At 42.1% G+C, this 16,455-nt stretch overlaps 1 protein-coding gene across 16 annotated transcripts in view; it reads right to left on the bottom strand.

Moving 5' to 3' along the window:
* Positions 1-16,455, bottom strand: part of PTPRF (protein tyrosine phosphatase receptor type F) — a 375,635-nt gene that overhangs the window by 242,414 nt on the left and 116,766 nt on the right. For all 16 annotated transcript variants that reach the window (XM_064428625.1, XM_064428623.1, XM_064428629.1 and 13 more), the window contains exon 3: positions 2,615-2,776. In XM_064428625.1, the coding sequence (XP_064284695.1) occupies positions 2,615-2,699 (85 nt within the window). In that variant the 5' untranslated portion in view covers positions 2,700-2,776. The remainder of the gene's footprint in view (positions 1-2,614; positions 2,777-16,455) is intronic.

The raw sequence follows: 16,455 nt of genomic DNA, 5'->3' as shown, positions 1-16,455 counted from the left end.
TCTGCTTTAGCTCAGGCGGAAACATGCCGCTTTCTGCCAGCTGCCTTAATTGTCAGGCAGCTACAGCAGCCACTGAGATGTGTTACAACAATAGCAGGTGGGGAAGGTAGGGAAGACCCAGCCGTGGGTGCTCCCTGAGCAGCCAGCCACGAGCCACGCTGCTGCCAGGGATGCAGCACAGCCCATCTCCAGCCATCCTTTTCCTGCTCCTATAAAAAGCAATCTGGGGACTGACTCCAGAAAATCCAGGGATAACCCTGCTCTCACTATCCCGTTGTTTTTAGTAAGGGAAATGCAAGAATGTCTTGCAGATACAGAGCTTGCCCATCCCTCCACTGACTCCAAGCAGCACTGCAATGAGGAAAAGAATAATCACAGTTATTTCTTGGGAACAGCCACAACCAGTGTAATAAATAAATGCTCTTTCACTGAAGCCAACAGGATGCTATAGGGACTAAAAAACAGAGGACTGTGCACATGGGTTGCTCCTTTCAAAGCATCCCTCTCAAGCTTCTTCTGGGAGCTGCAGTGTCCATATATTGTCATAGCTTCCCCTTGCCCGTCACTACTGTCCTGAATCAGGACTCTCCAATGCCAGATTCACTACTGCATCACTTGTTTGCATCACTGATGGGCAGGCCCCATAAAATGCAGTTTGGGGTTGACATTTTACCCCTGCAGAGGCACAGAGCAGACAGGTCCTTTCACACAGCTCCCAGCCTCTGAGGGTTGGTGGCAAGATTCAGTGGGTAAGATGATAGAAAAACTCTGAAGTTGCTAAAATAGACAGAGTTGCTAAAAACCACTTTCCATCCTAGGAAACCTTTGATTAATCCATGGTGGCTGTGGTAGTTAAAAGGTCAGTGCCCTCCAGAGCTGCCTTCCAGATTAGGAAAAAGCAATTCAGAGTCAGTCTGCACCAGAGAAAAAGACATACATACAGATAAACTTGCTGCTCAACACAGAAATGTTCGAAATCTGAGAAACCACACAGAGACAGAGACAATTTTGTTAATTTTAAGCATTTGGAATTATTCCACAAAATTAGCAAACCACGTCTACCACAAGTAAACCTCAGGCCAAGAACTGTCCTGGGGCATCTCAAGCTCCACCAGCTACTGCACATCTGTGATGTGACTGACACTTCTCTCTTTTGCAGGAGCCAGTATGAAGGTAATAAATTTCAGGGAATTATTTATATACCTCAGAACACTAAACAAGTACTTCTCTATGCCAGATTCCAAAATACGCTACAATGTGCAGACATAAAGTGATCTGAATAAGCACCTTTCAACAGCACCAGCACACAGCAAAGTAAGCTGAGGAAGGGGGCAGCTGCTGCCCCCAGTTTAACTGGGCATCTCAGACTCATACAGACCCATTTTAATCTGCTGTGCGTACAAGTCATCCCTAATGACAACAAAATAACTGAATTTGTATGTTTCTTCACATCCTTTCTTCACTCCAGCTTCCCTAAATTTAGATCTTCCTCTCAGTCAAGGACATTTAGGAACCCCCAGTCTGTTTCCTACATTCAGCCAGGGTCCTACCAACATGAATCAAGATCTCCTCCAACTTTCACAAAATTACATCTAATTATAAGCCTAGTGACTAAAGCTGCAGTGAGAAAGAGATGACTGCTGGCACCTGAGGAGGTGCATCATGGTCACCTCATCTCCAGCTCAAGCATCCCAGGCGCCCTGGGTTCTTTCAGAGGCAAGAAGTATTCACAACTGCCAGAGTCTGTGATGAATGTGCAGACATTTGGACACTAAAAATCTGGGTACAGGTTAAAAAAAAAAAAGGGAGGGGGTCTGCACAAATACTTGGGGATTGCTTAACAAATACACACCCCAAGATTATGCAAAAAAAAAATCGAGGTTTCCTGCTCTCTGCATAACCCATTCCATAAAACATTCCTACTATAAGGTGTTTTTAGTAGGCTATCATTAGCCATGCTTTTGTCCTCTTGTCTGTCCACAACAGCAATTTGTGCACATATTTCCCCGTGGCTGGATGGAGCTAATTAAAGCCAGTCACAACAACTCTATGGGACTACCAGGACAACAGCAAGGACACAACAGCTAAATGTATGATCACAAGGAAATACTGTACTCTAATTCTGCCAAAATATAGGTGCAGCAGAGCTATGCCAGAAGGTAAGAACTTGCACCCTCTTCCTCAACATCTTTCTCCAACAGCAATTGCCTGCTGACTCAGGAGAGATGTCTCAGTGCTACACAAATTACGAGAGCTGGCAAAAGAACAAGGAAAAAGTAACAGGGATTACTGTGACCCCAATACTTCTTTCTTCCTCCGCCCCCAATTTTCTTTACTCATCTGTGCGTGTTAGAAATCAAACTGTCAGGTTTTGATCTCACAGCTTCTACAGAAATTCTTTCTGCACTTGAATAAATTTTGTCAGTCTTTTTAGTTCTACTTGTGCCCCTTCACACACACCCTGTTTATCTGCAATGCGCACACTGGGAAATAGAAGACTGGGGGGGAAGTTGTTTCTTAACCCTCAGTTTCCAGTACAAACAAAGAAGGTTTAATATTTCTGGAAGGAAATTTTGCAAGGCATTCAAGCTTTCCAAAACCAAATGTTACTTACTGTCCGCTCCTGCTAAAGGCAGCATCAAGCAGCAGAGGATGGCTGCTGGCACAGTGAGTACTGGGATGCAGAAGTTAGGCACCATATTCCAAAGTAGAGCAAGTCCTCTTCAGTCTGAGGCAAGTGGTCAGTACATCCAGCGTTACAGACACAGACTTACTCCTGCAAGCCAAAAAAGGAAGAAAAGGAAAATTATTATGACACACAGATTAACTGCCAGTATACCAAACTACATTGCAAAGTCATCATTACAGATACTTTTAAGAAGAAATGTACCTATCTTCCCTGCATGAGCAGTAGAGCACCACACACGCCTCCGAATTCAATAAGCTGATTTCAAGGGTCAGCAGGCATAAATGCACCTGTCTCCAAGTTTACCTTCATGTACAGTCTGGTTTATGGCCCATTAATGCATCCTTTAGTTGCTGTTGTTCACAGCAAATAGTTCTGAAGCTGCACATTACATTCAAAAAACAATCTTAAGCTCTTGTAACTCTCCTTCCACATGTCCTAGACAGACGTGGTTGACTGCATGTGTAGGCAGGGTTTGTGATCAAATTGCATGTGAAGCACAGCTTGGACCATCCAGCTGGGCTGGTGTACACCAGGCAAGTCTCAGCGGGTTCCAGCAGAAGAAACAGAAGCTGAATTGGATCAGCTGTCAGCTCACAGGGTGAGAGTCACAGCAGAACGTTATTAAGGAAAGTGTCTATAAAGAAAAGCTTTACCCAAAGCAAACACCTCAGCTTCAAACTCCCCAAAATAGAGGCAATGACTACCTAAAAGGATTCATGATTGGATATTCCCTCTCCAAAACAAAGCAAATCATCTTGCAAATTGCCTTAACTTGGGCATCTGCTTGAACACTGAAACACAGAAAATTTCTTGAAAACCAACCAAAAAAAGGCAAGTATTTAAAAAGAATACAATTTCTGTGTATCTGCCTTCTTTATCTTTTAATGTGAATATATTCATTGTACTTCCATCTCAAAGTCTAAGGTCTACCTATTAAAACAGACCTTAAAGGAACTAGCAAGCACCATGATGCCCTCAGCAACCACACTCAGCAGTGACAGGGGCTTACACTTTCAGTGCCAGGCATCTCAATGCAAGCCCAAGAGTTATTTAAAAGTAGATGTGATTCTCCACTAAGCTGCAGAAGTTACCAAACTTAGCAACACAGCATTAATAGTGAAAAAATCTCATGCTGGCAGATGCCAGCCTGAGTGGACCCTGTGAGTATCCTTGAAGCCGAGTAGCTGCCACTGTGCACACTCACTGTTTGTGGCCCAACACGCCACTCTTCCTCGTGTTGGCAGACATTTCAAACGCACCTTCAGGACTGCTCTAACAAAGATATTTCTGAATTTTGCTAGGTTTGGAAGTGTATTGTTTTTTTGGAAACTGCTGAGCTTTTGATGGAAGTATCACAAGTTACAAACACGTCTACTTCTGACAAAAGCACAGCGCTCAAAGAATGCCAGCAATGATCATGCCTAGGGAAATCCACAAGAAATCTCAAGAGAATCTACCTCGGCAAATATTTACAGTGCATAGTACTAACAAACAGGAGATCATGATTCTTCTCCATTCTGTTACTGTATTTGCACAGTAAATCTTTTCCCATGTTATAATATCGCACAACACAGAGAAATCTTTATTTATGCAACATCTTCTCCAGCCAAGACATCTGAAAATACTTTACAAAATAACCTAGCTCTAACCTAGATGCAGAGAGAATACTGATCATCTCATCCTGCTTTTATTGTCTCAATGAGAAGGCATAAATCTAACTAAGTTCAGCAGCAAAATTTTGAATACTGCAGAAGAGGCTCTTTGTACCAGCCACACACTCAGTTATCTTTGCTGCCCTCCAACTTCCCCATCCTCACTCAACTGTCACCACAGGATTACTAAAAGCACCATTTACATGTCTTACATGGCAAAGAGAGATACAGGTAGCTGTGTATTTATAGCTGCATAAGCTCTAAACCAACAACAGAACATTTCAGTCCCCAAGCAGCTGGCCCAGCGTTAGCCAGCTCCCCAGGTATGGCCCACACAGGAATGGGAAGAAATGCCTGGATCAAGAGTGACAATTATGCTTCTAAATTCTGCATGTACAAGGGTAATTTGTGCTGCCTGAAGAAGGGAACCCAAGGAAGCACTTTAAGCAGCATTACATCTGGCTCAACAGAAGCCAGAATCCCAAGAGGCTACTCTTCCTGGGGAGGGGGTGGGAAACACCAAGGGTTGAAATTACTGTGTCAAAACTAATCATGTGTGTCAAACTCTGTAAGATTAGGACAGAGAATGAGTTTTACAGGTGGTGCTGAAACATCTTAGGTATTTGTCAGACCACAGTGGGGGTGAGCAGCTTTCAGAGAGCTTTTCCTCTTTCATTCACTTCCATTAGCAACAAAAGTGTCTCATCTAATGGTGTATCTTGAGCACAGATTGCTCAGAGTCTTGTCAATAGCACCTCCACAGCCCTCATACAGAAGTAACTCTCAGGAACACAAAAACCTCAGTTAAAGAATAGGTCTGTCTCTTGATTTCTCTCTTCTTTCAGTAAATGTGATCAAGCTTCTTCTCCAGTTTCAACAGATTTATAACTTTCCTCTCCAGCCCATGAGATACATACAGCATGCACTATGCAGAACTGGTGAATTGTCAGATATCCTACCAGATGCTTCATAGACTTGATCTTTTTCAACTGTTTAGTGCTCTAAATAATTTACCATCTGGTAGAAAAGCCAGATTTTCTTATGCCAGACTGCTGTCTGTCCCTCTGAAGTTAATAGACCACCTTTGGCCTTAAACAGGATCAAAATTTGCCACTTCCTCTTTCCATGGTTGCTCTGCTTATGGAAAGTTGTCTGCATTCAATAATTAAAGAGCTTTAAATTGGAATGTTTTAAAATTTTATAAATCTCAGTAGCTGTCATTCTCTTTTGAAAGTGAAAATATTAAAAAGCTTCTCCCAGTGGTTCAGCTTTCCCAACAAGACAACCCAATACTCAAAGCAAGGGCATCAGCTGAAGTTCAGTTAACCCTTAGAAGGGCCAGTGTTACCCTGACAGTGTTAAACAGCAATCCTGAACCACTGCTAAAGGCTTCCTTTCCTGGGCCAGAAGGCAGCCTAGGATGGAAAGCAGATAAAAACCAGATAATACTGGTAGATTTTTGGCAACAAGCTCAACAAATACAAAGTCAGCATTGCTTTGGCAAAATCAAGTACAACAGCAACTGACCAAATAAGGCTACTACAATTCTTAATGAGTCTTGTCCCCAGCAAACTCATGCCTCTTCAGGCTGCTCTCTCTCATTTCTGGACTGATCTCCTGTGCACCAGATGATCTCAGTCCCTTCATTTGAAGGCCTCCTTTAATCTCACTGCTTTGGCCAGCATGTCACAACTAATACTGCATTTGGGAGCCCAGACACTGTACAAGAAGGTTTTTCAAAAACACACGTACATTCTCATTTCTTCTTCTGCATCTGGTCCTGGCAATATTATAAACTCTAGACTACATAACCCAAAATTAGGCTGAGGCTAAGCACTCCAGATGGCTTTGTAAAAACAGCTTTGAGTTTAGCAAGCTAAACTCCTGCCTCTGCTCCAAACTCAGTTAGAGCTACCGAGAGCTAGTTTGGCAGAAAACTAGAAAGCAGGAAAGCACAACAAAACCTAGCAATCTTCATTTAAATATATCAGTTTTTTGCTGCGGGGCAGGTGGATGGAAAAGAGGCGGTCTTGAGGACATTTTTTGAAACCTACATGGTTTGATTCTTTCAGACAGGCAGAAAAAGCTGGACTCATTTAAAACAGAGCCAAGAATACCAACAGCTCATATGGTACTAAGAAATTCTGGCAATGAGTACGTCTCACAGGAGACTGCAATGAGATTAGAAAAAGCAGTCAACTTTAAAGAGTCAAGAGGAATTTCAAACCAGCACTGAATAGCTTATGTCCTCTATGAACTCTTCTGTAAGATAAACTGAACTGAAACAAGTGGGTCACCAGCCAAGACTGGCACAGTGAAGAACAGCATCCCCAAAGCAAGCCTGCCCATTCCAAACCAGGGACAAAACCACTGCACTAGTATTGCTTTTTAGGTTAAGCTACTTTGCAACCCAAAGAATCTAAGAAATCAGCACAGCAAAGTTCCCTCCAGGAACCCCTGTACATCCACGGAACTGCCAGGTTTCGTTGTGTTTTTGAGTACTGACACTGCCTTTGTTGTGAAACATCATTAAGAGACTCTGGAGAAACTTACAGGGTGGGAATGTGAGCCCAGTCCATAAGCAATGTCCTTATCTGACCTGGAGATGTAACAGTGTCTTTTCAAAAAGGAACCTGAAACAATTGTGTTTGTTTTTCAAAGTGGAAACTTCCTGAGCATTCTCAAGGTGAGCCCAAGGATGCAGGTCAGAAAATACCAACTGGGCACACCCAGACGATGGTAAAGACAGGGCTGAAATTACATCAGCCTCTCCCAGTGCTACTACATGTGCAACACAATCAGATTTCCTCCTGGCATCCTACCCTCTGTATTTTACAAAAGTATCTGAAAGGAAGCCAGTGCTCCAGAGGGACCCAACCAACACACCACCACCTGATCAACTCTGCGGTGTCACATCAGCGACGGCGATCGTGCATCACGCAGAGCAATAAGGCAGCTCTTTATTCTGTTAAAAGTGAGAACAATAACTGGCTACAGCTCAGCTGCTTCGCTCTGTACATAATGCCTCATCTGTGCTCAGAAGGAGGAACAGGAAAACCATGACACACCATATAACTCAAGACCATCATATTGCACACATTAAAAGTTGTGGAAGCAGTTACACACAAGCTAATGACTTTTCAATGTTTCACTTCACTACATTAGTATTCCTTTAGCATAGATTTCTTTGTGCTTTTCTGTGAGAAATATAATATAAAGAGACTTGGGGAGTACAGCAATATGGCCAAAAAAGACAAAATGAGTCTCATTTCACTCCGAACTCCCACATGCAGGGACTGTATTAGAGAGATTCAGGGGGGAGATGGATGGTGACGATGGCAACGCTAGAACAGATTTAGGGAGGAACTTCCTATGAGCTTACCATACAATAAAAAGGCCAAGAGCTAAAGAAACTGCCACATGAGCAAAGGTACCACCTCTGGGACCCAGGCATGAGCAGGCCCAGAGCATCAGCCTGGTGTTCTCAGTAACAAGACTCTCAAACCATCCAGAGAGAAGGAATGAACAAAGCAATTTAAAAACCAGGAAGGATAAAAATCTGTCAAATCACAAACACTAGACAGAGTGATAAGGATTTGACAGCTATCTGTAAGTACAAGAAGGATACAAAACACCAAGAGAGGAGTGGAGGAGTATAATTAGTCATGGGCATGCAACCATGAGAATGAGACAAAGCAAACGGAAGTGTATGCAGATTATTCTCAGTAAACAGTCCAAAAAAAAAAAAAGAAGAGGGAAACACACCCCTGCCCAGAAGTATTTTTCCCAGAAGGAAAATGTTTCATCACCTGTTTGGAAAGAAAATAAAAATGAGGTAGGAAAAAACAAAAAGAAAACCCAACATATCCCATAATCCGAGGGAAAAAAACCAAAACAAACCAACAAACTAATACAGGCTGATTGGTATGGAGCAATATATGTAACAGCAAGAACAACTCAGAAGTACTTTTAAAAGTTTCCCCTTATTTTGATAAAGCACAAAAAAGTGAGAAGTGTTTAAGCACAAACTGGCCCAGCTACAGGTCACTGTGATCCTGAACATGCAATCCCAACTTGACCCAAGGAGAGGAGCAAAGCCACTTTTAAGCAGAATACAAGCACAACTTGAATATTCCTGTCAGCTTTATTGGCTACATTTGGTTCCAAATACATTAATTTCTGAAGGTGTCATTGCCTGCAGACAATACTAGATAAGAAAGAGGAATTTTTCCACTGGAACAGGGATTATGAAGGGCCCCGTTAAATAACTATGGAGATAAGTTAAAACATCCACTTAAAATATAGATCAGCCTTGAGCCTCACAAGCCCAGCCATCACTCACAGTGAGCACTAAGCACAGATTGCTGTAGATCACCCTACCCAAGTGTAAAGGCTCCTCATTCCTGCTGTAAAGTATCCTTAAAAGAAGTAAACTATTGCATATCAGAAGTAAACTATTGCCTTTTAACAGAAGTCTCTAACAGTTACAGAATAGGCCCAGCACTGCATCCAGATGCATGAATTACAGATCCAGGTCAGTAGAAAGTCCCACAAAAAATAAACTAAATTCACCTATTCCTTAACTATCAGCAAACTCCACTAATGTGAAGAAACATGCTCACAAGTCAGACATCTCCACAAAGCAAGAATTTCTGTGCTTTTTCTACAAATTACTGTACAAGTGACAATATATTCCTAATAAAAATTACTGTGCTATAACAGGCCTGACTGAATTCAGCACAACAGAAAACAGTGCAAGGACTAAAATCACTAGGTACTAAGTCCTCTCCTCTAAACCCAATTCCAGGGCATTAAGTGCTGCACAGCCAGGCTGCAGACAGGTGGTTTTAAACTAAAGAGAGGGACACCTGAGAAACACAGTCCTTCTGGGCTTGCTGCTTACAACACACCACAGCTGAGCGCCATTGACTGTACAGCTGTGGTCCTGTAATTCCTGCATCTGGCTCCAGCGGTGCCAAACACACTGGCTCTGCATCTCAGACTGACAGAACATGCAAGGCAGAGCACACCTAAGTTCCACTGAGCATCAGAACTAATTTTAACCAAAAGGGCAAGAATGCAAATGACTGACCAGATGAGAGATAATCTGTCCTTCCATCCCTTCAAGGATTTGCATGCTGCCGAATGGCATGAAGCCAAACTAAATCCTAAATCAATTCCAATTCAAAATTAAATCAGTTTCCTCTTTGTAAGAATGCTTTTACTCTATCCACATGTCAACTCAGTCTCCTTAGAGGCCTCAGTGTCAAAATTTTTGAAACCTCTCAAAATTTGAACAAGCCCTTTCTCTGACTTGGAGATTTGGGTCAACTTCTAGAAATTTTCCTTTGCAGAATCCATCAAAGTTGGACCCTGTGAGAACATGATCTTCAGGTATTGTGTTATTTTTGCAGTAATTTTTGCTTCAACCACAGTACAAGATACAGAAAGAACTTTTTTTTTGGGGGGGTGGGGGAAAGTTGTTCTTTGTAACAAAAAATACCTTACGTTTGCTGGAAGTTCAGTTATGTTTTATGTAACATAGCATACTAGTGGGGTCTGCTCACTTAATGCCTTTCAGTTTAACAGCTTATTCTCAATCTGCTTTTGCCAAGACCTCAGTTTCTGGAATTTGCTTAGCTTTTATATTTAGAAATACTGGGCACAATACTAGTAGCAAGCCTTCTAAAATATTTTTAGTGGTTAAAAACTGATGCAAAGTAATAATTTCCCTCTTTGGCAGCACATTCCTCTTCCTTAACTGCCTTCCTTAACCTTCCGTCATCCACCAAGACAAATTTTCACAGAAGACAATAGCACTGATTTGCCTAAATAATTTATCTTCTATGTATAGTCAGCAGTTCTTCAAAGCCCACCTTGGATCTTTCAATTTTCCTTTTATACTCATTTTACTTTATACACTCTACTACTGATAAATGGGAGTTGGGTTTCCAAATTTTTCTCTCAAACAGCTTCTCAAGCCTGCCACCTACCTAGAGTGAATTATTCCCAGCTAACTGCTTGCTAATTTAACTGCTTTTCCCAGTTTGCTTTCTTATGTTCCCCTACTGATTTCAAATCACACCAAGGAACTGATTCATTCCCCCCTTGCACCCTCCTCCCTTTTTCTTTTCTACTCTTACTTTTTCCCATTATAATATCAGGGATGCTTTGACTAACTTGTTCACTTTCTTTTAAGTTAGCCTTTCTCAAGTTTACCATCATTTTCAACATTGTCATCTTCCTCACCCCTCTAAGCTCAATGATGTATTCATGCCCTGTGCTCACCACAGTCATGGCTACTCATGAAGACGTATGTGAGGAGCCCACAAACACCTTCAACCTTGCTGATGCTGCAGCATCTTGGCGAAGCCAGGAGTGATTAAATTATCCTGAGCAACTCCTTGTGTCTGCAGCTATTTTAAGCCAGGCTCTGGAAAGAACACACACACTGGTGACAAACCGCCCACCCACTGTCTCGCAGCCGCTATCACACGTGGCAATTGAGTAAAAAAGGACTCACTGCTCTGATCCTGCTCACAGAGACAATAACCCTTTTCCACAGGTCCACCAAGCACACACAAAGTGCCAAGTTCCCAAATACGTCTTGGCTGCCATCCTTTCTAGCCACGGGCACTGCCAGCTGAGGAGCAGCAGGGCTCCAGCAGACGGGATTCCCGCCTGTCCCAACCACCCCTGCCAGCCTGCACCAACCCCTGCAAGAGAAAGCAGCAGCAGCTGCCACAGGGATGGCTTCTTCCTAATGCCATCATTCAGCAGACAACTTATGCCCTACTGGAGGGTTTATGTATCCAATTAAACTTCCTGTAATTCTCATCTTGTGAAACTATGAACATTTTCAATGCTAGATTTTGGAATTATTCTCTCCCAAAGGGCTTTGAAGTTAATTATATCATAGTTGTTATTACTGTCTCAACCACGGATACTGCTTGAACCCCATTATTGTGTGTGTTACTGAGGGCTAAAATAAGAATAGCTGCTGTTTCAGTGTGCTCTGGAGCTAGCCTTTCCTGCAAACTGCTTCTATAACCTTTGCCCAAACATTATGTATGCTCGGTTTATATGCAGGTAGTTAACAGAGCCCAGTAGGGTAAATGGACTTATTACATTTATTAAAGTGAATTCTCTCCATGCAGAACGCCCCCAGCATCCTGCAGTTCGCTGGCTCTGGAGGCATTTTGGCATTTGGAAGACAGCACCCAGAAATTCCCTCCGCAACTAATAAGCAAGAACTATGAAAGCACAAGTTTCATGCAATTGCCTTCTGTATGAAAAATGAAAACTGTTTCTGTAACCTCTAAAGAAACCTAGATGCAATCAGGCTTATTGTAATAAGACGCTAAATTTATGATTATTCCTTTTTATTTTTTCCTTCTCGTAAGGCCCCCTAGCTTTGCTTTGCCAAAAGAAAACAGCCTCTGAGGTGGCATATATGACACAGCACCTAAGCCATATTAAAGAGATGTAAATAAAAAAGCCCTAGGTGTAATATAATGCTTATTGAAGATGAAAAAACTACAGGTCTGTATATTGTCAAATTCCTGATTTAATGGCAACAAGTCAATCTTAACTCTTAGTACAAGAATTTTTATTCCTAAGTTTTTATTCCAAACTACTTTTCTCCTTCATTTGCACCTCAGGCTAAAAATTAAACTCGGGTTTTTTGCATTGAATTCTGTACAGTAAGAAACACAAAACATATACACATCAGATTTTTTCTTACTCAGATCTGAGGCGGTGTGTTCAAACCTCTTTGAAGGAAGAAAATCAATTAATGTATTTTACAAGTCGTCTTTGTTTGTCAAATCAAAGCAGTAGTTTCCTAGTTACTTCCTGTCCAGAGGGACTGAGATAACAGCTGCATCAAGGCTGCAGCAAATCCAGCTCTTTCTGGACAGACCAGCCATCTTCCATCTTTCATGCCTCAAAGCAAATGCCAGGACTCTTCAAACAGGCCAAAATCTGCTTCCACACTGGCATTCTGCAAGTAAATTCTTATGTGGGGACCACACGCAAGTGCTGAGCACTTACAGGCAGCAGACAGGGAAGCTCCACATGGCTGTGGATCCGTGCTGCCTGACACCTCATCAAGGATGCACAACACCCTCATTTGCTTCGGATTAGAAAGATGAGAAAAGGTGGGAAGGCTAACAATATTCTGCACATGTTGATGAACCTGTAATAATCGCCTCTGCCAACCTCAGAAAGAAATCCAAAACATAAAGCCAAGGCAAACTATCTCTCAGGTAAGGTGGGTACATCACCACCCTACACAGCACTTGCTGCTCCTTGCATCTTGCGTGAACCCAAACCTCCCACAGACCCTCCTCATCCACCATAAAATCCACGCTAAATTTATCACAGATTTTGTGTGACTGCTTTTTATATCCAGCAATTTTCTGACTACTAGAAAAGGCATGCTTTGCTAACCAAGGGTATTCAGTGCATGGCAGTTATGTAGCTACTTCCAATGGCTTTGTTATTTCTGCACTGGAGAGGCAGCAGGAGAGATCAGTTCTCACACTCAGCACAGCATACACATGGCCCAGATAGAGACATGTGGGACATTCTTCACCTCTTGGTGGTCCTCCATTACATCCTATGGCTCTAAAAAAATTTAGGTTTTGCAATTCAACCTTAAGTAAAATATTCAAAGGAAAAAAGGCAAACAAAACAATTTCACCCACCACAACACATCTGCTTCCACAAGACAGCAGCTTGCTTTTGATTTTTATAATTCAGTCATGAAAAAGTTCCTCTTCCTCAAACTTTGAGAGCAATTCCTATGTAACTCAGACCTTATAACTTCTGTTCATTCTCTTTACCAGGAGAATGGTCCCATGCTAACAGTCTGAGTCAAGAGAAACCTGAATTCTGAAAGAAGATCAACCTGAAAAATAAATAAATTATGTACCTCACACAAAACTGCCCTTTTCTAATGGAGACTTCTGCCAATACCAGATGGAAAGACCTTTGAAAAATAAGACATCCCATATGCCATCTGCAGCAACTTTGAGCTTTACTATTGAAATTATTCACTCTCCTTCCAGGCCTTCACCTTTACATGACCTTGAGTAACACATAAAGAGGGTAACACATAATGTGCAGCTTCCTGGGATACTATTCAGTAAAACCTAAGGAAAGAAAATTACTGCTAGCTGTTTTTTCAATCCATTCGTGCATTAGTGTGCTGAAACACATACTTGGCGCCGTTGAAATCAGATTCAATGTACGTTTTAACGTACTTAGGAGGAAAGCTATTTTAATTTGTTAGTTGCCAGAATGTAAAATCCTGAAAGGAAAAAAGCTTCCAGCAGAAAAACATAACAGATCTTAAAGGGGAACGATATTACCTAGCTTCACAAAAAAACAAGGAAAGCTTAAGGTGGACCAGGTTAAGTACAGCTCCAAGAAAAGGAACAGCTCCTTCTTCCCCACATGGCTGATGCTGGTGTGGGGCTGACAACACAAAATGCAGCACCTTGTTCATCAAAACCAAATATAATAAATTAACAGCAGCACAGCAACTCCTCAGCTGCCAAGAAACAATGGCTCTGAAGCTCTTAGTGACATATGGGGAACATGCTCCAAGTTTTAAGCATTTACTTTTGGATATGCAATGTCACCAGATGTCCAAACTTTTTCTCACCTGCAGACTAATGCATCAAAGTGGCTTTCATGACATTCCCACTGAAAGCTTGTATGCCCCAAGTCTGCAGCTCTGTGTCCATCACTTCTAGATGTGTGCCCAGCCCATTAAAGTGGACCTGAGCCAAGTGTGAGCAGAGGAGTGGCTTTACCCAACCAGCAAGAGCACACACCACCACATTCATGCCAGTCCTATGTTTAATCGGCCTAGAGAAAGGCAGGACAAAGTCATCCAATGCCAGTGCTCATATCCCTGGCTGCTTGAGATCCAGGCAGTGCATGGATTCTGCATCACTCAAACCTGCTTTGGTTTTACCCTTGTGGGTTTTAGTAATTATGCACATACACAGAGAGCTTGCAATCAGTGTACTCTGAATTAAATTTTAACCAATAAATGAAGTATTAAAAGCCACAAAAATTTTTATAACATTTTAATTGTGTATTACAGAACTCATCTGGTAACACCTAATTATAATTCTAAATGAGCAGCAATTAACAAGCTATTTTACGGTGCCTAAGTCCAAAATAAACAAGGTCAGGACAGTTCTGCAGAAGGAGCTGCTAGTATGCACGCTACAGAAGGGAGGCCAGTCTGTGCTTGGAACGTACTCACTCCCCAAATTCTGCATCAAAGCATTACATTTTAGAAAGTGTAGGAATATCACCCAACAAGAACAGGGCTTGCTGTATCACTGGGTCCTTGTCAGGAAATGGACAGCTCTGCTCCTCACATACCACCCACAATGCCAGTGTTACGTTTACATGAAGTGACACATGCCAGCACTGTGTCACTGATGGGAAGGTAGGGGCAGGTCCAGCAGAATCAAGTGCTCTCACCCATCCCATCTAGCAAAGACCCCAAAATGGGAGGGGCTGAGGACGGAGCAATGAAGAAGTCTCTCTTCCTCACACAGAAGCCGTAACACTCCCTGTAGTAAAGGCAGCCCACTTACTGCTTGAAAAAAATAATCTTTCAATCATCCAGCACTTCCAAGCAGGAGAAAGGTAGATACTGTAGACAGAGCCACAGATTTCCTGTTATAAATTTTAGGACATTTCCCACTGACCTGGATGCCCTCTCAGAAACTTCTTGGAAGAATCTTGCTTCTTAACTCTACGGCTAGTAAGCAAAGTCTTTCTACCTGGTAAGCATCCACTAAGTGCTTCAGAAAGAGTTACAGCAAGGAAATACCCCACTAAAAGTTTTAGGGGTCAACCAGCAAAGGTTCAAAGCCCAGAAGCTTTATTTCAGAATGCATTCCCCTTTACTGACATGTTGGGTTTAAATTTTATTTTTGTATTTTATCCTTTAAAAAGAAATGTTCTTTGAGAGTTGAAATGTGAGGGAAAAACCTCAGCTTAAATTATATGCAATGTACAAGGTAATTTTCTCTTTTCAGAGGGTAGACAAGGTTTGTGAAAAGGGCTTTGAGACAGACTCATGCATCTGTCTTTTGGTTTTTCCTTTACCACTTTTTCTGTGTCTTCTAAAGAAAGCAAATCACAAACATCTTCCACAAAGAAGATGACTCTAGGGGAGGGAGGCAACAGAACAGGAACTTGTCTGATGCAGCTGGTATCCTTTTTGTCTGTAGGAGCAATGCATTAGATATTCTTAACTAATATTAATGACATGTAAACATTTGGGAAAGTATCAATGATAGCTTTTTAAGCAAAAGAACAAAGTACCCCAGACACTCTCAGGGCTAGATGAGCAATCCAACTCTTGGAGATGCTGGCAACAGAAAATGTGCTTTATATATGCAGGTGGTTTATGAGAAATAATTTGTGTACACCCCTTTTAAAAAGAATACATGAAGCAATCTGAATAGGTGCTGTTCAGAATAAAGCTTATTTTGTTTTCCAAGCTCACAGACAACATAATTCCTGATGGATTAGCCTTCTGGGTCACACTGAGGATGCCAGCAGAAGTCGGCTTAAGGTGCTGCAGACTCCCCACTGCCCTGGTGTGCTTCTGTCCTAGCCACAGAAGCACTAAAGCCTCACAGCAGATGGGTCATGGTGGTGCAGATCTCTGTGAGAAAGTCTTCTGGGCTTGCTCTTCCACCAAGATTTAGAAGCTTCAGACAGTCAAATGAACCTGCTTTTGTCCAAATGAGTGTGCCTGAGACCTGGCATCTCCTAAGGAAGTCAGGCTGATCTGTTGTCTGATAGAATTATTAAAAATGCAAAATAAAAGTATGCCTCTCCCTTGACAGTGTTCATTAAAAATCAATTAAGACTCAGGGCTAGCTGAACCAAAGTGACCATCCCTGGTAAGTGGGACCCTTTCTGAGCAAAGGTAAGAGGAGAGCTCCCAAGGGCTTAAATAAACAGTCAGGGCTTTACACATGCAAGCATCCCTCAGTACCCTTCTTTGCCAAAGAACATGGATTTGATTGCATGACAAAGCTTTTGGATATACTGCAGTGTCTATCACTTAGA

The sequence above is a fragment of the Passer domesticus genome, chromosome 7 (genome assembly GCF_036417665.1).
Source record: "Passer domesticus isolate bPasDom1 chromosome 7, bPasDom1.hap1, whole genome shotgun sequence".
NCBI lineage: Eukaryota > Metazoa > Chordata > Aves > Passeriformes > Passeridae > Passer > Passer domesticus.
Note: the sequence above shows the minus strand (reverse complement) of the source record. Positions and strands in the feature narration are given on the sequence as shown.